At 35.1% G+C, this 24396-nt stretch overlaps 1 protein-coding gene and 1 pseudogene across 2 annotated transcripts; one reads left to right on the top strand and one right to left on the bottom strand.

Annotated features, from left to right (window-relative positions):
* Positions 1-140: 140 nt before the first annotated feature.
* On the bottom strand, positions 141-10070 carry LOC132605667 (elongator complex protein 2). 2 transcript variants are annotated; one of them, XM_060318827.1, is made up of 10 exons: positions 9807-10070; positions 8423-8510; positions 6862-6947; positions 5864-6017; positions 5210-5370; positions 4472-5116; positions 3711-4032; positions 2683-2900; positions 1222-1399; positions 141-772 (listed from the first exon to the last, which is right to left on the bottom strand). In XM_060318827.1, the coding sequence occupies exons 1-10, from the start codon at positions 9927-9929 to the stop codon at positions 300-302; spliced, it is 2448 nt and encodes an 815-aa protein (XP_060174810.1). In that variant the 5' UTR covers positions 9930-10070; the 3' UTR covers positions 141-299. The 2 variants fall into 2 exon arrangements, with proteins under 2 accessions (XP_060174810.1, XP_060174811.1); XM_060318828.1 differs by having other exon boundaries at positions 2683-2897.
* Positions 10071-15673: 5603 nt separating this feature from the next.
* On the top strand, positions 15674-22800 carry LOC132606059 (pentatricopeptide repeat-containing protein At1g62670, mitochondrial-like; annotated as a pseudogene).
* Positions 22801-24396: the final 1596 nt, after the last annotated feature.

Below are 24396 nucleotides of genomic sequence, written 5' to 3'. Positions count from 1 at the left end.
GTCAAATAAGTTCATATAAATTGAGACAGGGAGAGTACTAAATAACATCTGTAAATTTTTACTTGCATCATGGTTAACTGATACAAGTTTACATGCAAATGCATATTATGCATCTATTGATTTGGTGCAAACACCGAATATAAGAAAATTGGTATAGAGAACTATGAAACTCTAACAATCAGATCCATCTCCAACATTTGCTAATTAGTTGACTATTACCATAACAATAAGTTGATACAACAATTTCAGCAATACAAGGTTAAAACAAACGTCTATCTACCACTAAAAAACTGTTTAGCTTAGGTAACCTTTACCCTAAATATTCTCACACAATGATCAGCTCCGCAGGAGGCAAGCTGCACGGTCTCAGAATCTTTGCTCTTCTGGGGACTTCTCCAAGATAGTCGTTGGACAGTGGACACGTGACATAGAAATGGATCGAATTTAACAGCAAGAGAAGCGTTTTGGACTGATAAATGCCCATTTAAATTCCAAAGTTCAATCAGGCCATTTTCCATTCCCACAGCAAGAAGCCCGCGATTGCCATGGCTGTCTAGACCTAACCAAGACAGGGAAGTGACACTGCTTTTGAAAGTGGGAAGTGTCAAAAGTAGCTTCACCGAGGTTTCAGTTTCCACAGCCCATATTTTGACAGTTTTGTCCCTTGAACTGGTAGCAAATTCTTGGCCAAATGGGTTCCAAGAACATGCCCATATTATTCTTTTATGTGCTTCTTGCTTAGCTACAAGCTGGTAATTGATCTCATCAGTTCCTGCATAACACAAAGACGAGTTTGAGCACATGACAAAATAACAACTAGAACAAAAAGTTTCATCATGAGCAAATGAGAAAAGTAGTCCCTTATGTTTGAGGGTAGGTTCAAATAGTCCCTTAAGTATGTGCACTTAACAGGTTTGGTCATTTAAGTTCGCCAAGTCTCTGTCAAATATTTACCCAACTCTATCTATTAGACTTGACAAGAACTATGGAGAAAAAGAAAAAAAAAAAGAAAAAAAAAGCGGAACTCACATTCAGAGGGACAAATTTTGGAGTTTCTGTTATTTTTGGTAGGAGTAAGGTCTGCGTACACTCTACCCTCCCCAGACCCCACGATGTGGGATTTCACTGGGTTGTTGTTGTTGTTATTTTTGATTTATTTCTAGAGCCTAGTCTTGCTCATGATGCATAAAACTTAAAAGGCAAAGCCAATAAGTAACAAACCTTTATGATCGATTCGAAAAACAGAGAAGTGGCGATCTCTTGAAACAGCCAACAGATACTGGTTATCATGAGAGAACTCCATTTGGGTCACTGTTAAACTGTGAGACTGCAAACGGCCAACCGACTTCCACGTACCAACTTGCCATAGCCATATTTCAGCAACCGGTGCTGATTGAGCCTGCAGGATTGTATATTCACAGCATAATTAGTATTCACAATTAATTAAAACAAGAAAAGAATTACATCATTAGAAGTTGAAAGGAGTATCTAGAAGAATATTGTGAATTCCATCACGTGTCGCTATAGTTCACAAAGGTCCCTAACAACGCAAAGAAGTTTTTTGAGGTAATGAGCCTCACCAGTAAGTTACACAATATGAGCAGATTGGCGTTTAATTTCTCATAAGAGTGAGAAAGCCGCAGGATCAAAACCAGCTACCCCTTAACTAGCCCTCCACACCAATAAAATGGAGGCTTCTAATGGTCAAGATATTGAACAAAATTAACACCATATATGGATAGGCGTACTTCTATTTTTATATTTTATTGAAGCATATTAAGAGGCTATTTGGCTAAGCTTATAAGCTGGTCAAGCTAGCTTATAAGCACTATTTAAATAAGCCACGTGCTTATAACCCAAAGTCAACCAAAAGCCATAAGTTAGTCTCCCTCAACTTATAGTTGTTCAGCTTTAAGCACTTTAGTTTGACAAAAATATTTACTGTTTTATCCTTAATACTCCCTCCGTTCCAATTTAAGTGTCTTACTTTCCTTTTTGGTCTGTCCCAAAAAGAGTGCCTCTTTCTACATTTAGTAAGCCGACAATTCAAACATCTTACATGGCAAGTTTATAACCACAAGATTCAAAGGACATTTAGTATTATACACATCTTTAATTTACCAAAAGATTCAAAAGTCTTTCGTTATTTCTTAAACTCCGTGCCTAGTCAAACTAAGACACTTAAATTAGGATGGAGGGAGTAATTTTTTTTTAATTCTCAATTTTTTTTCCAAAACAAAATTCCTACTTCTCCTCCCTTCCATATTAGTCATTAATCTTCTCCATACAAAGATACTTTTAAATTTTATTTTTGGTAAAAAATTAAGGGTATTTTAGTCATTTTACTAAAAACGTTGTTTATCAGCACTTTTTTACCAAACACATCAGCTGGTTATTATTAGTTTCAGCACTTCTATCCAAACACGTAACTGCTTAAAATCAAACTAATTTCAGCACTTAAAAATGCTTATCAACACGTAATACTTATCAGCTATTTATAATCATCTAAAACCAAACGGGCTCTAAGAACAGAAACCGAAAACCAACGTTATCAGGGCACTTAGCAAAAATATAACCAAGTTGACTGCTATAACGGGATATTCAAGTAAGCATATGCCAAGGAAAAACCATGCGTCGACGTTAACACCCAATAGAAGGGAAACCAGGGAAAGGCCGCTAAACCTTGCAGGAAGAAGCTACAAGCTTTCCATGGTGATCACAACATAGAGCAAAAAGCTCATTCCCATGACCATAGAGTTTGTGTGTCTCCGGCCATAAAGTATGCCATGCCAATTGCTCTTCAATAGGTGGCTCTGTCAAGACAACTGGAACTGCTTCCGGAACAGTTTCTAGCGTATCAAAACCTTCCGTATTGCTTCTGTCTGTTGGTGTCGATGCTGCTGCAAAAGAGTGTATGAGATTTAAAACATACAAGAGTCTTCAAAGGAAACATTCAGGATAATCTCTATTTGTATCAGAACAGTGTGCATAAGATTATCACAGCTCTATAAGCAAACTTGGAAAAAGACTCAGTAACACCTCAAATTAAGCCTAATTCAACATGTGGTTAAGAGAGACAATGACAAAAACGGTCCGTTATTTTAGGTAGTAGGTTCAAAATAGTCCCTTAAGTATCAACTATTTTGCCAAAATTGTACAGATTTGGTCTTCGTAAAATATTTACCAAACTCTACTTGTTAAGTTTAACCGGAACTTTTGAAGAAAATTATTAACCAAAAACACCAGTAATTTCCGTTAAAATTCCAGAAACCACAACATAAAAAAATACACCAGACACAAAAAGTAGACCAAAAAAAAATAGAAATTGCACCTCAAAAAGTTGCACCAGACTCTTAAAATAGACCACAATAACATAAACTACAAAATTTGTACGTAAACAAATGTGAGTTCCCGTTAAATATTTTTCATTTTCATAGTCCCAGTAAAATTTAACAATCAAAGTTCGGTAAATATTTGACAGAGACCAAAGGTGCTCAATTTTAGCAAAACTTAAAGGACCAAAATTGCTCAAAGATAAGGGACCATTTTTGTCATTTTCTCTGGTTAAGAGGTCTTTACAGTTAATTTTGACAGGTCAACAACTCAGTTATATATCACCCCATAACATCAAAGTGATGATGGAAAAATAAATGAATATCTTATGTGTTATTATGCAAAAATGATATCACACAGTAGACTGGAAAACTCACCCTGAACATATATAGGTTTCTGCGATAGACCTAAAGCAGACATATTTGCCCCTAATATCTGCACATCAGCTGGAATGTCAGCAGAAAAACTAGGGTCATCTGACGTAACATGGCTCAATGTCTTCAGAAAGGATAAAGGAGATTCAAAAACTCTGGCAACTTTCTCGTCTGCCCCGCAAACAAAACGATGGTTTCCTTTTCCTTTGATTACTGTGACACAATTTATGTCATGACCATGAACTTGAGGGCGAGCTATTTCATGCCAAGATTCTTCATTCTCTGAGCTTGTATTATTAAGCCAAGGAGCAAATACTCTAGTTGTCTGCCAAAAAAAATGATGATTGAGCTCAGAAGTTTGATAATGTATTCAGCAGAAGAGAAAGTAAACATCAAGAGATAACATTCATGGATAATTGACCATTATAACCGCAGTTCAAGACTAATCTTGTTAAATATTTCCAAAAGCTAGACTTGTGATACATAATTAAGTTTAAGAAACAAATCAGGAACTTTCCAAAGTGGTAATATTTCCTACCTGAACTCCTTCCAAAATCTATACATCACTGACTCGTTTAAGTCAAACATGAGCTTAAATCAGTTTGGGAAATATTACTTGCGTAATATTCTTTCTTATTAACAAGGTGTTTATTAGGCAGGAAAATCAGAAATGTCACCAATTTGCTGACAATTAGCTTAAATCAACATATACCATTCCAAAAAAGACTCCGAAAATCTTGAATTTCTAAGTGCAAAAAGATTACCTGATCATGACTGACAGACATCATATATTCCCCACATCTAGCCCAGGCAATGTCTGACACGGCAGCAAAGTGTCCAGATGGAACTTTTTGTGGCTTCCAATCATCAAAATCAACACCAACATTTCTCCAAAGGTGAAAAGATCCACCATATCCATGAGCTAAAATAGAATCTGCATTTGGACTCCAGTGCCCACCATAAAATCCCAAAGCACAGTGACTTAATTCCCCAACGGTAACTACATTCATCCAGATACCAGTTGTCTTTTCAGGTTTCCAGATCATCATTGTCTTATCCATTGATGCAGATAAAATGCTCTGCGGTTGAAAACACTCAGTCGATGGGGGCTGCCATTCCACTGAGTATACCCAATCTTCGTGTCCAATGAGGAGAGCTTCCATAGAGATCTGATAAGAGGACGAGCCAGCTACAAGCACAGGACCTTTAATGTAAGAAGCCAAGCTTGTTTGTTGCTTCTTGTTATTAGCTGAAGAGTCTTGTAAGGTCATCTTCCATATGCGTATGCCTTTGTCTTGAGATGAACTTACAAGTAGAAGACTAGTTTCACCATTCACGTACACAGGCAATGAGAGATCTAAACTCCTAATCCAGTCTGTGTGAGCCTTTAACTCACAAGCACGAGCAAACTAGGAAATAAAAACAGAAACATAGGTTTATTATTAGCAAAGGAGATGGTTAAGTAAGCAAATGAACAAGAAATATGAATTGCTGTTTCATACTTTTCCATTTCTCTCACCACAATATAGATGAATTTTGCTGTCCAATCCTCCCATGCCCAGAACCAGCTGCTTGCTATTCCCTGGGAGCTCTGCTAGTGAAAGAGCAACCATAGGTTTCTGACCAACAAACAGAGAATCCGAGCATGACAATTTGCAATCACCTACAAAAGCCAGAACAAACATTAAGGTAATATTAGCACTAGGGGTGGCAAAATTATCCCATGAGAACATGACCCGCCAAACGAGCTCAAGATTGGGCGAGTCAGCCCAAATTGGCCCATAGAAACCTTATCAAAATATATATATTTTTTTTAAATACAATTTTCATTGGATATGTTATACATAGCCATAATAAAGAAAGAAATAGTTTTATTAGGTACTTAAAAAGTTATAAACAATCAAATAAATTAAAAACTTGGTAAGAATTGAGCAGGTTGGGTTATGACCCGCTTTTTAGCCATGTCAGCACAACCTATTTCAACCCAAGTAACTTTTAGGCAGGTCAATTACCCCATCTTGACCAGCCCGAATTCAGCCCAATCCGCCCATTTTTACACCCCTACTGATCATCATGTAACAACTTTTTTTATTGATAGGTCGATCATCGTGTAACAACTAAAGCTAGACTGTGAAGCAAACAAACTATGTCCTCACCTCCACGAGTAGATGGAAGTACTATTTCCCATACATTCACAGTGCCATCAGAGGATGCAGATGCAAAAACAGCTTCTTCCTGAGACACCATGATCGCTGTGATGCAGGTAACACCTTTTTTGTGGGCTTGTGGCACTTGTAAGACATATCTCCACTATCGGGCAGCAAAGAAAATAATAATGAGTCAAACATGAATACTGGCTGTAATTGAAGAATAATCTACTGTTGTTTCTTTAAATTCTCAAGCAAAGACTGCAACCAACTGCCTTCTTACCTACTTAGAGAACAGAGATGCTAATAAATTGTGCTTTTAAGACAAGAAAATATGAAGGACTTCAAGGCAAATACATCTTTTTAAAGGAGAATAATAAAAAAATCAGAAAACAAAGTGTAGATATTATAACGGACTATTCTAGAGTCTTGTGAATATGTTTCAAGGAAATTCATTTCTTCATCATTTTGTTTCCTTCACCACAATTTTAGTGATAGTAAAACAGCTCAAATGATCATATACCAGCTTACCATCTTGAACTGTCTTTTCATCTTCACCCCTCCCATTCCCTGAAAATGAAACGCCTTTTTTGGTATGACGGAAAACATTTTCCAGAAAATATTTTCAATTTTCCCATGTTTGGTTGGACAAATGTTTTGGAAAATATTCTCTAGGAAAAGAAGTTCCTTAAAAATTAGGAAAATGACTTCCTTGATTGTGTCCTCCCCACCATTCAACACACTCCACCCCCGATCCCCACCCCCATATCCCCTATACCCCTAGCCCCGGCTCCAACTCCCATAGTATTTGCCTAGATTATTACACAAATGCTTTTGGAACAATATTTTCTGCTTACATACCAAACACAAGAAAATAAGTACGAAAACCACTTATTTTCCAGGAAAACATTTTCCTTTATACCCTTAGTTTATCATTCTTTTTCTGTTGGGAGTTGAGGGAACCAGTGAAGGGTAACAAGAGAATATTGGAACACCCAAAGAACTACCTTGGCATCCACAAGAGAATACTCCCATAGAATTATTACACCTTCTGCATCTCCAGAAAGCAAAAAATGCTGTTCCATATGCTTAGCTGCAATAGAAAAAGCTTTATTCAATAATTGATAGAAGCTGCAGGGACAGACCTTACTCCTTAGGAGCATTTGATTATTTCTGCCAGGAAATAAAAAATTCTCTAGAAAAGCAAATATTTGGGCTGGTTCTCATATTCATTAATACTAGAGAAACAAAAAGACATAACAACCACAGATTCTCCATCACCAACAAAATGGAAACAGAAGAAGAGCGTTTTATAAATTGCTCATTTTTTCTACATTTAGCAAACTATTTACAGTTAGCTTAAATATCCAGTCATCACAAACATGTATAATATTTACATATTTAGCAACTCGAGTAAAAAGGTGATGAGTGAAGCAGGTAATTTGTATGTTATCGAACAACTACGTTGCGCAAAAGTTATGAGCAAGTAAAAGATCTAATATAATATTAGTAAATTAGGTCCTTCCCCTGATTTTCAGCTGAAGTATTGTACTATGAACAGCTAATGATACTAGTTCTCCACAACCACTTGTATAAGTAAGTAAGAGTGTAAGTAAGTGAGAAGTGACCTAGACGGCATTTGGCTAAGCTTATAAGCTGGTTAAACTGGCTTATAAACCCATTTTGGCTTAACTACGCATTTAGTAAATACCTTAAACCCTAAATGCTTATAAGACAAAATCAGCCAAAATCCATAAGTTGGTCGTTCCGAACTTATGATTTTCAGCTTATTTACTAAAATTTTATCCTTGATATTTTTTCTAATTCTCAAAATACCTTTTTCGAAAAAGAATTAAAAAAAAAAAAAAGACCTAACTTCCTCGTTCCGTATCTGTGTTCATCCTTTTCCCTAGAGAATTTGTCAAAAAAACAGCTTATCAACATTTTTTTACCAAACACATCAATTGCTTATTATCAGTTTAAGCACTTTTATCCAAGCACATAACTAATTAGTTAACCAAACCATTATTTTATACCACTTTCCTTTTTTTTTTTTTGGGTCGAAGTAACAATTTTCGTTTCAACCAGTGAACAAGTGTATGTACAGACTGACTCATGGAACTCTAGAATCAGTACTCACAAGTATGAACCAAATCAACAAATTCCTATAAGGCAACCCAGTGCTTAGCTATCAGCAGTCTAGCCATGGCCCTTTGCAGGAGGATTCCATGGCTATTCCTCATCATGTAGCAGCATAGAGCCTTTTAACATGGAAAACTATTGAGAGCTTCTAGTATGGTATTCCAGTGAATCATTCTTTGCCCCTTGATAAACACTTGCAGAATAATGTCTCTAACAATCAATATAGCATCTAGAATCAGTACTCTCAAGAGGAATGGCAGAAGGTTTCAGCAACGGAGTCTTAAATTCTACTTACTTCTATCACCTAACTCTTAAATTGTGCAACCTAACTAACTAATGTAGGAACAACTGTATCAAAGTGTCAAACATAAGCACACAAATATCTAAGGTTTAAAAAAATAATTTAAAAAAAAAAAGAGGCAGTACCTTTGAATGCAAACTTGCTATTGGGAAGCCAAAGTGTACAATTCACAGAAGCTTTATGACCAGGTAGTGTAGTCAATATTTGAGCAGTCTGATAAACAAAAATTAGAACATAAATTTCAAAAAAAGAACTACATCTTAATACATTGAGAGCCCATTAAACTTGTCATTATTTCATTTACATACTATGTTTTGTTCCAATTGAGCAACTGGACAGATGACAGTGTTCTAATTAGACACTTTTAATTCAACTTTTCAAAAAAAAATTAAAAAAAAATTACAAGCCATCTCTAGTGCGTATTTAATAGATAAGTTAAGCACTTATCCCCTGTTTGGATGGTTATTTCCTGTGGTTCATTAATGTATGGTTTTCTATGAAATCATGTTTGTATCCATTGTTCATAAAATTATGTTGTATGGTGTTGTAAACCCGTTGTAATTTTGTGGTTATATAACCATGAAAAAGTTCAATTTTTGTAACAGCGGATTTGGTGTTTTTTGCGCGGTTACATATTTCATTTCTCCATTATACCCTCACCCCTACCCCCAACTACCCCATCCCCACCCTACCACCCACCACCGCCACCATCAACCCCTCCACAGCCTATTTATTTTTAAAGTTACTATTTATCCTTTACGTGAGTTTATTAATATATATATATATATATATATAAATCTAATCAAGAGTTAACGGTATTTTAGTAAACTTACATGCTACTATACAATACCCTACAATCAAACCAAACAATAAAAATGTTATTAAACCACAACGAAAGATTGTTCATTAATACAGTACAATATAATACAACATCATACTATACCGTACCATACCATACTATACTGTACATTAATGAACCACAAGAAACAACATCCAAATAGAGTGTTAAAATATGTCACCTTATTTAATTATACGCATTAGCCTCAATAACCTGTAAAACCTCAAGATTTGTTCCAATTAAGACCGATGTGTATAATTAAGAAGATTGACATATTCTATGTCTTTAACTTTAACTAGGCATAATACATAAACATGCCCTCAAACTTAGCCTCAGCTGGTAAGTATGCCCTCTAACTTTAGTTGTGCACAAATAGGCACCTCAACTTGTACAAAGTTGAACAAGTAAACACAAATACTGACATGGCAATGACATGGCACATAAATAATGGAGGTGTCACGTCAACATTCGTGTTTACTTATTCAACTTTATACAAGTTGAGATCCTACTAGCTACTAGCACACCTAAAGTTGGAGGGCACGCTTGCCAGTTAGAGACCCAGTTTGAGGGCCTATTTATTACGTGTTCAAGAGCTCAATTGGAAAAAAAAAGAGTAATTTACTGACAAGTTTTAAGGAGTTAATTGAGCAAGTGAAAAAAAAGGGGAACACCTTTGGGTCGAAAATGGCAACGGCATTTTGGGAACCGAAAGAGAGTAAACCAGAAGCACCCCAAGAGACGTTATTAACAACTCTGTTACAGCCTGCTCCTATAAACACTCTCTTTACTTCCATATTTTCAGTCGACGGAGACGGCGGCGGAGGAATTGCTGCCGTTAACGGAGCAGAGAAGGTGGTTTTACTCAGTTGCAATTCAGTAGAGCTTAGGAATCTTATTTTCAAAGCCCAAAATAGGCCCAACACTTAGATTCTCACGAATGGACCCAATGTTTGGGGTGGACTTTAATTTTTGTCCTTTTGACACTTTTAACTAACAGAATGGCCGAAAATATTTCTGGTATCGAAAAAAACAAAAAGGAAATTCAAATCTATGACCTAATTTCGCAAAGTAATGTTTCATAGAAGCTATGCATATTCGGACAAAGTTACGTAGAAATTATGTCTTGTCAGGCGTAAGTTATGTACAGATAAAGTTATGCAGAAGTATGCCAGATAGGGCATAGTTACATATAGGCGTACTTTCTATCAAAGTATTGTCGTGGGATTTTTTTATTTTTTTTTTAACTCTGCTGAGATCGAACCCAGAATCTCTGATTTTGTAGACAATCGAATAAGGATGCTTTGGCCCACAAAATTTTATTAAATGAGATGTAGGGACAAAAATTAAAGACCAACGATTTGAGGGACAAAATTAAAGACCAATCCATATCAAGGACAATTTGTGCAATTTTTTGGTATGTAAGCCCAAATTTTTTTTTTGGACCCAATGGCTTTTGAATGCAATTTTTTGCGCAAATTGCCATTCTTTTGGGGTGGTCTTTAAATTTTGTCCCTCATATTTGTGGTCTTTAAATTATGCCTCTCATATTGCTGGTCTTTAATTTTTGCCCTTCGCATTGCAACACTGAGCGTTCACGCAGAAATTATGAGGTTCTGAGTTCGAACCCCCGCTCAAGCATAAATTAAAAAAGAAAACCGCAAGGCAAGGTTTGGGTCGCGTGTATGTCGGACCCGGCATAAACTTATGAAGGAATTACCAAAGTTATGCCGGACCCGGCATACTCATGCCTTATGGGCAGACTTGGCATAAGTATGCCGGGTCCGGCATAACTTTGGTAATTCCTTCATAAGTTTATGTCGGGTCCGGCATAACTTTGAGATCTCATGTCAACTTTTTACAGATTTTTAGTGACATCAAAATGCTCTATTAAAATTCAAGTGGTTTTTGTGTCAATGTGGCCTAAAGACTTTCTTTGCTACATTTCCTGTATTGGATATATTATAACTGCTCTTGTTAATATATTATGGGGTAGTGTTAGAAAAGAGTAGTTGTCGTGATTTTGTTCCATTATATCTAAGCCTAGTTTTTCATGAGTATTAACACTATGATAATTGTTGACAGCATTTACATGACGATGAGTGGAAGAGGCCACACACAAAGTTTTTACCATGAAACCTTTTAGTTCTGTAATAATATTGGAAGGAGGACAATGAAATTCTTCCTAGGTACCCTCATCCGGTGGGGGCATACTTTTAATGGGCAAACTTTTATGCCGGATCAGGAATAAACTTGTGAAGGAATTACCAAAGTTATGTCGGACCTAGCATACTTAAGCCAAGTCTGCCCATAAGGCATGAGTATGTCGGGACCGGCATAAGTTTGGTAATTCCTTAACAAGTTTATGCCGTTGGGGGCATACTTTTAATGGGAAAACTTTTATGCCGGATCCGGCATAAAGTTGTGAAGGAATTATCAAAGTTTTTCCGGACCCGGCATACTTATGCCAAGTCTGCCCATAAGGCATAAGTATGTCGGGTCCAGCATAACTTTGGTAATTCCTTCACAAGTGTATGTCGGTGGGGGCATAGCGAATTTAAACTGTGTCTTGCGAATTTTTTTTAAAATTTTGACTGTGTAGGGGTTCGAACCTGGAACTCATGGGGTTTAGCCGAAGGGCAAAACTTAAAGATTTCAAATATGAGGGGCAAAATTTAAAGACCACCCCAAAAGAAGGGCAATTCTGCGAATTGCCCTTTTGAATGGCTTATATTTGGAAATGTCCAGTTCTTACATCACCATTTTAATTTGGGAATGATCTAACGATATTATATTACAAAACATCAGGATACTTTTCCTTATTTACAAAATATATACCAATAAATTACAAAAATACCATATCTGAAAAAATTAAACGCCCAACCTTCCCCTTTTTTTCCTGTTCTCTGTTTCATACATAACAGATCCGCCCCATTCTTCCTTTCCCCTTCACCCCGTTCTCTATTTCCTCCGAGAACTCCACCGCCCCATCCTTCCCCTCCCCCTCTCCCCCTTCTCTCTTTTTGTTAAAGTATGGACTGACGACTTCGAAAAGGAGAATCTCAATTGTGATCGATTAATAGTAAGCCCATATTCCAACGTCTTCTTTGGCGGCACGGAAAAACACCAATTCCGCCATTTTTTATAAAGACTTTTGATTTGGTTGATGGCCATTCATCGGATTCGGTTATTTCTTGGGGTAACAATGAGAAAGCTTTGTAGTTTGAGACCAATTGAAGTTTTCAAGATTGATTCTTCCAGGGAATTTCAAGCACTCCAGCTTTGCTTGACAGCTGATACATATGTGGGTATCACTTTAGCACAAAAATAAAAAAAATAAAACAGGCTAATGTGTTAATCATTAGTTCTCCAACTGGTGAGAAGCAGCAAAATAGGGAAAATTTGTGCGAAATTTTAAGCCCTACACGAGATTTGAAGCATGTCTTTTTTTCCAAATTTCAAAGCGAGATTCAAATTTGAGTTAAAGTTGTATGATAAATGTATGTCGAGTTTGTATGAAAATTGTATATTAAGTTTTCTATGTTGTTATTGTTGTTGTTGTGGTAAGTTGTAATTAAATTTGTATTAATATTGTATGAAAGTTGTATATAACGTTATTTGTATTTGTTTTAAATTCCCAAAAAGCTAACATGAACTTGAAACAAAATTTACGCAGTTATGTACATATTTCATACCGTTTTTATACAATTTTCATATACGAAAAATGTGAGAATCCTAAGCCTTGAGCGAGATATACATATTTCATACAGTTTTCACACACAATTTTTTTAGCGAAATTTTAAGCTTTGAGCTAGATATACACATTTCATACAATTTTCATACGCAAAATTTTGAGCGAATATTTTCGTATATGTTTCGTAAGAAATCTATCGTTTTGTAAACAGAAAAGTATCGTCATATTTTTGTAAATATATCTTATTCTTATGTATGTATACGTCATTCTCTCCATTTTTCTTTTGCTTAGAATGTGTTCAACGAACACGCCATTCCTTATATGTCTTAATTACTTAATATATTATACTTATTTAAAGGTGGCAATCAATCAATCCATTTGTAGTAATCTGCCAAATTAAAACGGATTTAGTTATGGTCCATCTATTGGTCTGACCAACAAATGAAATTCAAAATGATCCATCAAACTATCTTGGCCAAAATGGGTCAAATTAATGTAATCTACAAGTCAAAATTTAACCCAAACTCAAATATATAAAATCAAATTTGGAGATATGTTAACTTGAAAGAACTTACATTAACTTTTCACAATTTATTTAAAGCAAAACGAAAAAGGATTAAAGTTTGGTCATATTAAATGAATTGGATCATGACCTATCTATTGAGTTGACCAATTTTTGCCTCGCTTATTTGCCATCTCTAAAATAATAAAATTGTAACGAGTGTTTGGACATTTTATTTGGGCACATATCCAAAACAATAACATCACAAATCACAATATGTAATACTTTTACAAGTGAGAACCATGATAGATCCCAAAAGTAGCCAGCGAAAAGTGATGATTTGTAAATAACTTAAGTTCTATATTTTGGTTAGTGGGCAAGGTTTAATCGAGTGGTGGATTGAAATGATTTAAATGGTGATCAGATTTAATTAGGAAAAAAGGCGTCACGTAGTAATTTTATGTGGTGATATCAAGACTTAACGTAGTAGGAGTAAATATAGCTTTTTTTAAAGAGTATTAGGACAAATACATAAAAGAAAGTATAACGAAGATGAAATATATTCTCTCCGTCTCAATTTAAGTGTCTTACTTTGCTTTTTAGTATGTCCAAAGAGTGTCTTTTTATATTTAGTAAGTTTTGACAAAGTTAGGACCACAAGATTTAAATGACTACACACATCTTTAATTCAAGACCACAATATTCAAAAGCCTTCCTTTATTTCCTAAACTCAGTGTCAAGTCAGGCTAAGACACTTAAATTAAGACAGAAGGAGTAACTTATTTGTGAGAGTACACGGGCAAATATGACCCTTTTCCCTTTTAAAAATGTGAAGGAGCAAAATACTCTGAATAATAACTTGTTTGGACAAACTTCTAAAATCAGTTTATTTTGAAAAGTGTTTTTTTTTTAGCTCCTGCTACTCCCCACAAGCACTTATTTTTTCCCAAAAATTTCGTCACACACTTACCTTTCTAAAAATAAGCGCTTATTAAAAAAAAAAGGAAAAGGGTAAAAAATATCTATATACTTTGGAAAAAGAGCTAAAAATATCCCCCATCACAAATTTGAATAAAAAATATCCCTCCATCATTAAAGTTTTCAAATATACTCATGTCTTAACGGAGATCCCCAACATAACCCGATTTTATTTTTAAATTCACTCTATTTAAATTCGATCCAACTAAATAAGAAGTCCATATGGATTCCTCGCTTATGTGCCTAGTGGTTCCAGATGTAGTACTAGGGAACAAGCTGATCGCATATGGGTTTTTTATGTAGTTAGGTCCGGTTTAAATGGAGCGGGTTTAAAAAATGAAATTGGGTTATATTAGGGGTTTCCGTTAAGACAACGAAAACTTCAATAATGGAAGGGATATTTTTTATCCAAATTTATAATGACGTATATTTTTAACTTTTTTTCCAAAGTAGAGAGTAGGGCTGCTTATCGGGTGTATTGGGCGGATAACTACGCTTAACGGTTATCGACTTTTAAAAGTACTAATCCGCTAGACAACCGATAAGATATCGGTTGGTTCGGTATCGGGTTAGCAATTATCGGACAGTTATCGGGCGGTGTATCGGTTAAATTACGTAACTACTATCTTTTTTTTTTTGCCTTGAAAGACAAACGTTTTATTCATAATTTAACAACTAGGAAGTCAATTAAGCCCCATAGCCACAGGGAAGGACTTAACAGTTAAGAATTCACAAGTTTAATCTCAACCCTTCCGATGGTGATCACTTCACCACCTTTCTCTGGAACCACAATTATTGCAATAGTAACTTCCAACACAAAATAATAATAATAATAATAATAATAATAATAATAATAATAATAATAATAATTTATGGTTAATGGAAGAGTTTACAGAAGATAATTAATGATGGTTCAGACTTTTCACTTTAGTGCTTTAGTGCTTTAGCTTTAGATTTTAGTGTTTTAGGTTTACAATACATATTTTCTATGTTTAGGGGTAAAAATAAAATATGATAAATTCTTAACGGGTTAACGGTTTGCCTAATAAGAAAATTGTATAATCCGCCCCCGCACCGATAAGCCCGTTAACTACAAAATTTTAATCCATTCCCCAACCGCTAATCCGATAGCTCACTACCAATAAGCCAATAAGCCAATTTTACGATTGAGTTATCGGTGACGGTTCGATTTTGAACAGCCCTAGTAGAGAGACATATTTGACCCTTTTCCCATTAAAAATAAATACTTTTCAAAAAAATAAACTTGAGCAACCAGGATATAAGATTGTTTGTGTACGAAACAATTTGCATACAAAATTAGGGCACGCCCGCTTCCATATCCACTGAACTGAAGTATTTCCAGGAAGATGGTGAGTAAAATTTCTCTCAATGGTATTATTCCCTTTAATATCTCTTTTCTTGCTGCTTTACATTCTGGTTCGGAAATTACAGTAAGAGCTTATTATTCAAGTCATAGTAGTAGTACATCCATTTCGGGTAAACTTTTGGTAAATAGTAGTAATTTTGAGAATGTCAAGTGTTTAGATGATGTTGTTACTCTCTTCTATCAAATGGTTAGAATGAAGCCTCTTCCTCATGTTGTCGACTTCTCTAAATTATTTAAGATTATTCTAAATATGAAGCATTATTCTGCTGTTGTTTCTCTTTTTCAAGAAATGCAGAAATTGGGTATCCCAATTAACACGGATCCGTTTTGAGTACCGTGATTAACAGTTATTGCCTGATGCATCGTGCTGATTGTGGGTTTTCGGTGTTACCCATTTACTTGAAGAATGACATTCCGTTTAATGTTGTCACCTTTACCATACTAATAAGGGGATTATTTGCTGAAAATAAGATCAAAGATGCAGTTGAACTGTTTAAAAAAGTGGTGAAAGAGAAGATTTGTGAGCCTAACCAAGTCATGTATGGAATCGTCATGAATGGGCTCAGCAAAAGGGGCCAGAGTAAAAAAACTTTAAGTTTGCTCCGGTTAATGGAACAGGGGAACACTAAGCCTAACATGTATAACTACAACATTGTTGTAGATGCCCTCTGCAAAGATGGAAACTTAGATATTGCTATCAACCTTTTGAACGAGATGAAGTTGAAAGGCGTTCATCCAGACATAGTCACATATAGTTCACTGATTGATGGTTTGTGTAAGCTTGGTTGGTGGGAAAAGGTTAAGACTTTGTTCTCTGAGATGGTGAACCTTAATATTTATCCAAATGTGCACACTTTCAGCATAGTGATAGATGGACTATGCAAAGAAGGAAAAGTTGAAGATGCCGAGGAAGTAATGAAACACATGATCGAAAAAGGTGTGGAGCCTAATATAATCACCTACAGTGCGATAATGGATGGATATTGTTTGTGCCGTCAACTGGATAGAGCGAGGAGGGTTTTTGATTCCATGATAGATAAGAATATTGAACCTACCATTATTAGCTATAATATACTTATACGTGGATACTGTAAGGAAAAGAAAGTGACCGAGGCCGTGCAATTGTTTCATGAAATTTCTAAAAAAAGATCAAAGCCTGATATTATTACCTACAATACTATTTTGCAAGGTTTGTTTGAAGTTGGAAGAATTGGCGATGCAAAACAAATTTATGATAGAGACGCTATCTGCGGGGCCGTACCTGATATATACACTCATTGCATTTTGCTCAATGGTTATTTTAAGTACGGACTTGTTGAAGAAGCTATGTCACTCTTTCATAAATTGGAAAGAAAGAGAGAAAATACTGATATTATATTTACAATATCATCATTAATGGATTGTGCAAAAATGGTAAACTCAATAAAGTTTGTGCTATCTTTGAGACGCTTTCTTTAATTCGGGTGCTTCCGGATGCAAGAACATATAATACGATGATAACTGGATTTTGTCTACGAGGGTTGTTCGATGAAGGTAAAGATACGCTTAGAAAAATGGAGGACAACGGTTGTATGCCAAATAATGTTACTTACGGTGTTTTTGTGAGAGGATATCTAAGATGCAACAAATTTAGTGAGATGGCAACTTTTATGAAGGAAATGGTTGGAAGGGGCTTCTTGTTCGATGCAACTACAACTAAGTTATTGATAAACGTTATTAGGGAGAAACCTTATGTCCTTGACATGATGCCAAAGCTTCATTCGATAAATAAGAAGTGAATATTTTTTTCGCTTGGTTTATTCGGCTACGCTGTGAGTGTGATACAATTTCCTTTTTATCCCTGCAAAAGAAATGGCATGCAATGCAATTGCAGAAGTTGAAGCCAATTAGAACGCTGCCTGAGCTTACCAGGGAGGCTTATTGAGGAGTTACATCAATTTTGATATTTTAAGGTTTTTTTCCAGTCTCTCTTTTTCTTAGAAATCAAATGTTTATGCACTCTTAATATGAGAACAAATGATATCGACTATGATTTTTTGAAAAAAAAAAAAGGAATAATAGTGAGTTTCCTTACGTGTATACACTATAAGTCTAGTTCTAGTATTATCATTTGCAGTGCTATTTAGTTGTCTTCAGGAACATTAAAATATTCATGTTTCTGAGTAAAACCTCCCAAAGAGAAAAAAATAACAATATCTACTATATTATCTTTTGCCGATTTCACCAGCGTTAATTATTTATAATTGTCTTTTTCATAGGTGTTTCATTTTTCTACTTTTTATTTCTTTTAAGGATTTTCGCATTATTTAGTGTTTGTTAATTTTTCTGCAGGTTGCTGCAGGGCAAGTTGATAGTACTGGAATGCTTTCACTGAGTTAAGTTCAGAATTTTTTTGTAAGGTTTTAAGAGTCACTAGTACTATTGTTGTAGTATCTTAACGGCTGCATTTGTGACTTGCTTTTCTTAAACTCTTTTCTTCCATGCAGGTGTCTCTAACATCAGACTCTAGAGATGTTACAACAAGCTTTGGTTACGATTACATCCTTCTGCAGGTAGCCTTTTGTTGTAATTTTCCCCCCTAAATCTAACTTGATTTCAGCAGTACAGTGTTGGTCTTGGCACTTTAACTTTAGAGATTCTACATATTGCATGTCGAACACATACCTTGGCACAATATTCAATGCAATTATCAATGGCCTGTACACTTTTCAAACCCTTATTAGCAATTAGACAAAGAACTAACAACATAATGTTTAAGACAAACACCAACAATTGACTTTTAAAAGTTTCTAAATAAATTCAACATACACTATCTTCTGATATCTGAGAATTGTGACAACCAATCCTCATTACCTTTTTCTCTCCCCGATTTTTTAAATAGCCTTGCGATATCCTACAAAATTAAAAAAAAAAAAAACATTAAATCCAACTTATTCTATTTTTTCTTATTTTAATTAGATCCTAAAATATTAGGAACTCTTACTTAGATCAAACAATTCAAAGAAAACTTTTTATTCGGATGATTTGGTTCTTATATTTGGTCTTCATTTGGTGCAATATTTTTCGTCCCAAATATTAGGACTTGAATTGTACAAATTTCGTAGTTGGTTTAATGTCCTTAATATTAGGACACCCTACATAATAGTTCAAATATGGAATGTTTTAATAAATAAAGTTTTAGTTGATTGAAAGTCCTAAATCCTAAATGTTAGAAAAATATTAAATGAAAATTTACCTAATGTGAAATCTATTTTTAAAGAGTAAAACTAACTATATATTTCCTTTTTATTATTAAAACTATTGTACTAAGGAAAACTAAACCTAAAGCACATAGAATAAGGACTCCTGAAGCTACATCGAGAAACAAGTTAATTAATAATGGTAATTCTTTTAGGACTGCAAACCTAGAACATATGGAATAACTCTTAGCCTAAACCTACAACAACAAATGTGATTAACAAAAATAGAAATTAAATACCTCATATTCGTCATATGTTTGGCTTATTTTAAGCTAAATTCCTAATCTAGACTAGTAGTAATTATTTTCGTCAAAAAATGTTATTTGGTAGTTTTTCAATATTTTATTTTAATGACTTGAATCCGAATCAATGATGACAGATTAAAACATTGAAATTTGAATTATTAGAAAGTTTTGGAAATTTTTTACAAGGAAAATGTTTTATTGTTTTTAGTATGCTTAATATTAGGACTTCTTGCATCATAAATCAAATATGGAAATCTTTAACAAATAAGGTTTTAGTTGATTTCAAATTTAATTTCAAGTACTAAGACTCTTTAATTAATTAATTTTTAATAAAACTATCCATGATAGTAAGTAAATAATTTTTAAAAATACTAAATAATGCGTCTGAATTATAAAAATATTAAATGAATAAAAATATGTGCTCCTGATTGTAAGAATGACGATTTGCTAGCTAAAAAGGTTGTAGGAAGAACAGATTAATCACATTTAGACAAAATGTATGAAAGCACATAATCACAGAAAGAAAATAAATCACATAATTTGTTTTTAAAGCGAGTCCTATATATGTGTGACCTTTTATGTTAAGGTCATCCTAACATTTGAAAGGTAAATATGCCATTTTGTGAACCAATCCATTGCCCCCACAATCAAAATTTCATATTTAATAATATTCCCCTAAAAGTTACAAAAATGTAGCAAGCCAAAAGAGGGTTATAATAGTGGACAGAAAGTAAACAAAAACAAGTGAGCTGCTACTGAGGAGTGGTAGATGATCCTTCACCGATCCAGATCCTCTTGACCTTCCCAAGAGCTGTCTGAATCCGAAAATGGTTCAAAGCATGAATGCATCTTCCAAACGCCCCTTTTCCTTCAACTCCAATGGTCCAAGAGTGAGCATTTGTCCCTTCAACCTTTTATCAAGATCTTTCACGTATTGGATGACAATCCCTAACTCGTGAGTTAGATTAGCTATGGTTCTCCCATCGTATTCCATCTTCTCACAGTACTTCTTGTCCCTATCATAGGATTATCTTTAGATTAGGCGTATCTTGAGTACGACCTTAGAATTTGTCTTGGACACAATGATAAACGTCGGGATCTGAAGTGAGGGTGCCTTGCAAGTGTAACCTCAACCAATCCTTGTAAAGCTTGTCATACTCGGCCCAAAATCTATCCCCGACGATGATTTATGATCCATATATAAAGTGGTCGTTCCTCTCTTGGATGATTTCACTAACAGGTGGGACCCTGTATTCCTCATAAGCAACCACATACCAACACGTCTCCCTTAGTCAAACCCATTGAGAGACACCTGTAGTTGACAACATCTTTCACTTAGACACCTCAACTAAACCTTATTCCATTTAGACATCTAGGGCAGGCTTGTGCACGAATCGGTTCGGTTCGATTTCGGCCATCATCGATTTGAAATTTTGAATTTCGATTTTCTAAAATTCTCATCCAAAGTCGATCTATTCTGTAACACCCCGTACCTTTAACGAAAGTTTTGACCACGATCCTAGACTTAGAAAATCATATAAAGAATGTGGAGTTGAAATTTTCCTGTTCAGTTGTGATATGGTGGTTTACGCCCATGAACAGTGGTCGTATTTCAGTTTACTGGCCATGAACCAAGTCGTGAACTGAAACCAAGAATTTCTGAACATTCTGGAATTTGACATTTTGAGGTCATAGGGTTAAATACGGACCGTATTTCACTTTACGGCCCGTATTTCAAACCGTATTTGGAATTTGGAAAAACTTCCTTGATGAAAGTTGTAGAGCTTTGAAATACCTTTCCAACGGTATCTTATGGGGGTCAAATGGACATCTGTACAAAGAGTTATGGCCATTTTACTGAAGCGATGCAGTGCAGTCCATAGGGCAAAATACGGCCAGTAAACTGAAATACGGCCAGTATTTTGCTGGACGTAAAGTGCAATGTTCCAGAACACTATATATTCGTCCATATCAGTTCAACTCATTATTTTTCACTCCCTCAAACCCTAGAACGACTTCCTACTCTCCTCCAACATCAAGAACACCAAGGTAAGTCCATTCTAATTATTCCAACTCAATTCTAACATATATCCTTGTAATCTAAACAAGAAATCATCATTCCTATTCTAGGGTTTTCAATAAAACCCATCTCAAGATTCAAGAATCGAGATTTAGGAAATCTTTTTCAAAACTCAAGTCTCTAATTCAAGTTTTGGAGCAATTAAGGTATGTAGAACTTCCATTCACATGTGGGAATCTCTATGTTCTTCCCCATACGTCGTTTCCTTGAAATCCATGAAGTTCAAATCCTAGGGCATTAAACCCAACATATTGGTAGCCCGTGTTTATGTATTTATGTACATGAATTTTATATCTATATTCGTTATTGTATTCCTTATCTTCCATTACGGTTGTTAGGAACCCTAGCTAATCCATGAATCATGAATTCTTCCTCATGTGTTCTCATTATGGTCATATGAAACTTAATGATTTTATTTTGCAAGTTACAAGCATGTTTTCAAGTCAATTACATATAGATGATTATGAACTATTCTTATTACTCATGAATCAAGAACATGCTTGCAAGACTATGACAAATTATCTTATGAAACTATTTTACAAGTTATTTCATGAAACCATGTTTACAAGTTATTTCATGAAACCATGTTTACCAATTATTTCATGAAACCATGTTTATAAGTTATTTCATGAAACCATGTTTACAAGTTATTTCGTGAAATCATGATTACAAGACAAGTACAAGTTAATTCACGAAACCATGTTACAAGTTATTTCGTGGAATCATGATTACAAGTTAATTCATGAAAGTCATGGGCTTCGTAGCCAACTATATTATGTTCAAGTTTTTGGGAGTTGCACGAATTACTGAGAAGGCTCAGATAGCCTGAAACTATGTAGCCACCATAGGACAAGGATCGCTCCGCCCAGTTAGGACGATACCTTAATTTTTTTACTGAATGGATCCATCAGGTACGTTACCACCTTATACCCTGGCAAGGTATAGGGGCTATGCTGGTCCGGCGAGGTACCAGACTCCACGTATCCACGCGGTGATATCATGTGTCGGTTTATGAAATGCTCTCCCTACTTATCATGTTTTACTTATGATATATATATATATATATATATATATATATATATATATATATATATATATATATATATACACACACACACACTCATGCTCATGCTCATGTTCATGTCCAGGTTTTCAGTTTCAGTTCTTATCATGCTATTCCATGTCCCATGTTATTTCTTTTAGTTGTTTTACATACCGGTACATTCAATGTGCTGACGTCCTTTTTTATTGCCCGGGGGCCTGCATTTCACGATGCAGGTACTGATATACAGGATGACACATCTGCTCAGTAAGACGACATTCGTATCAGCTTATTGGTGAGCCCCATCTCATTCGGGGTTTAGTCAACTTTTGTTTTATGCTTAGTTATGCATCTAAGGTATGCTGGGGGCCTTGTCCCAGTAAGTATGTTTTCCAGTCAGATCATGATAGAGGTTTCATACACTAGACAAGTCAGTTATGTTATGTCAGACATTCAGAGTCGTATAGCCATTTTTGGCTCATTCATGTTATTTCTGCACTCATGTTTAAATAAGTATTTTTATTAAGTATTATGACTTATCACGTTTTATAAAGGCTCATCATGCATTCACGTTATATTTCCGCTCATGTATGCCTCATGATAATTCAGCAAGCCATGTGGTTCGCTAGGTCACATGCAGTCAGGCACCGAGTGTCGTGTTACGTCCAGGCCATGGTTCGGGGCGTGACACATTCTAGGTCCAATTCGATTTGTTTTTTATTATTTTAGTTCGATTACACGAATCAGTTTGTTCGGTTTATTCGATTTTGAAATTTAAACAAGCAACTATATTCATTTCAGTTTTACAGCAAATATAACCAAAAGTAATGGTGTCCTAAATTTGCAGTCTTATAACCAAGACATTAACTAACAAAAAGAACATAAACTTGCAAGCATAATAACAAAACAAGAGCTTAAAAAACTTGTGCAAGCATACAAATCCAGTAGTCAGCAGCCAACAACACATGAAAGTCACAGGAGACGGCTGGAATCTCTGGACTCTTAAGATTGAGAGAGACTGTCTATCGAAGGTGAGTGAGAGAACTGAGGTGAGAAAATCAGGTTTACGTCTAGGAATTAGCAAAATATCGAAGGGGATGTATTGGGATTTGGGCTCGGGCAATAAAGTGTATACACAATTCAGTTTGTCAGTTGGTTCGGTTTGTAAATATACCCAACTGTATCCGAACCGTGAAATCATAATAATTTATAATTGAATTCGTATACCAAATTCGAATTGTATTATCCAAATTGTATTATCCGAATTACTTCGAATCGGTTCAAAAATTCGAGTTGAACCGATTTGTGCACAGGCCTAATTTAGGGTAGGGTTCGACTGTGCCATTTGGACACATTTCGCTGACTTGGCAAATTGTGTGATTTTCACACAAAAAAGCGCGTGAAAAGGCTAAAACAACAGATTTTTTTATTTTTTTTATTTCCTCCTCCTCCTCCTCCTCCTCCTTCTCCTCCTTGTTCTTCTTCTTCTTTATTCCTTTTCTCTTTCTTCTCCACTTAATATTCTACCATTAATAAACCTTCCACCATTATTATCTTGCTTACCAGAAAAAGGAATAACACCCCCATTTTCTAAGAACATGTGGCAATTTTTATATAAAATCAAAAATGAATTTTGAGTTTAATATTAAAGAATTTCAGCCAAAAAAAATAAAATTAGCCCACCCCGTGTCCTCTTCTTCTCCGGCCACCCTTTCGAAATATTTTTCAGTGGTTGACTTTGATAAATAAATAATTATCTTAGAAGTAATACAAAATTTCAGCCTACAAAGGAAAATAGATCTGAACTTTTTTAAAAAAAAAAAGTTCACTGAAATTTTTTTTCCAACAAAGACTATTCATTTTCCGGCCAGAAGTATGTGGAATTTGTTTAGAAAAGGGAATAAGGGGCTGGGTAGGTGGGTTTGGGGTTTTTTTATTTTTATTTTTTGAATAATTCATTTTTAAATATTATTTCGGACCCAAAATGCCACATGTAATAAGTTAATTGGTTATTTTGCCACATCATCAACGAGTGTGTTACACACTCTTTACATACTAATATTCGTACTTGCGCGATGCGCGGTCGGTATCAAATGA

The sequence above is a fragment of the Lycium barbarum genome, chromosome 8, assembly GCF_019175385.1.
Source record: "Lycium barbarum isolate Lr01 chromosome 8, ASM1917538v2, whole genome shotgun sequence".
Taxonomy (NCBI): domain Eukaryota; kingdom Viridiplantae; phylum Streptophyta; class Magnoliopsida; order Solanales; family Solanaceae; genus Lycium; species Lycium barbarum.
Note: the sequence above shows the minus strand (reverse complement) of the source record. Positions and strands in the feature narration are given on the sequence as shown.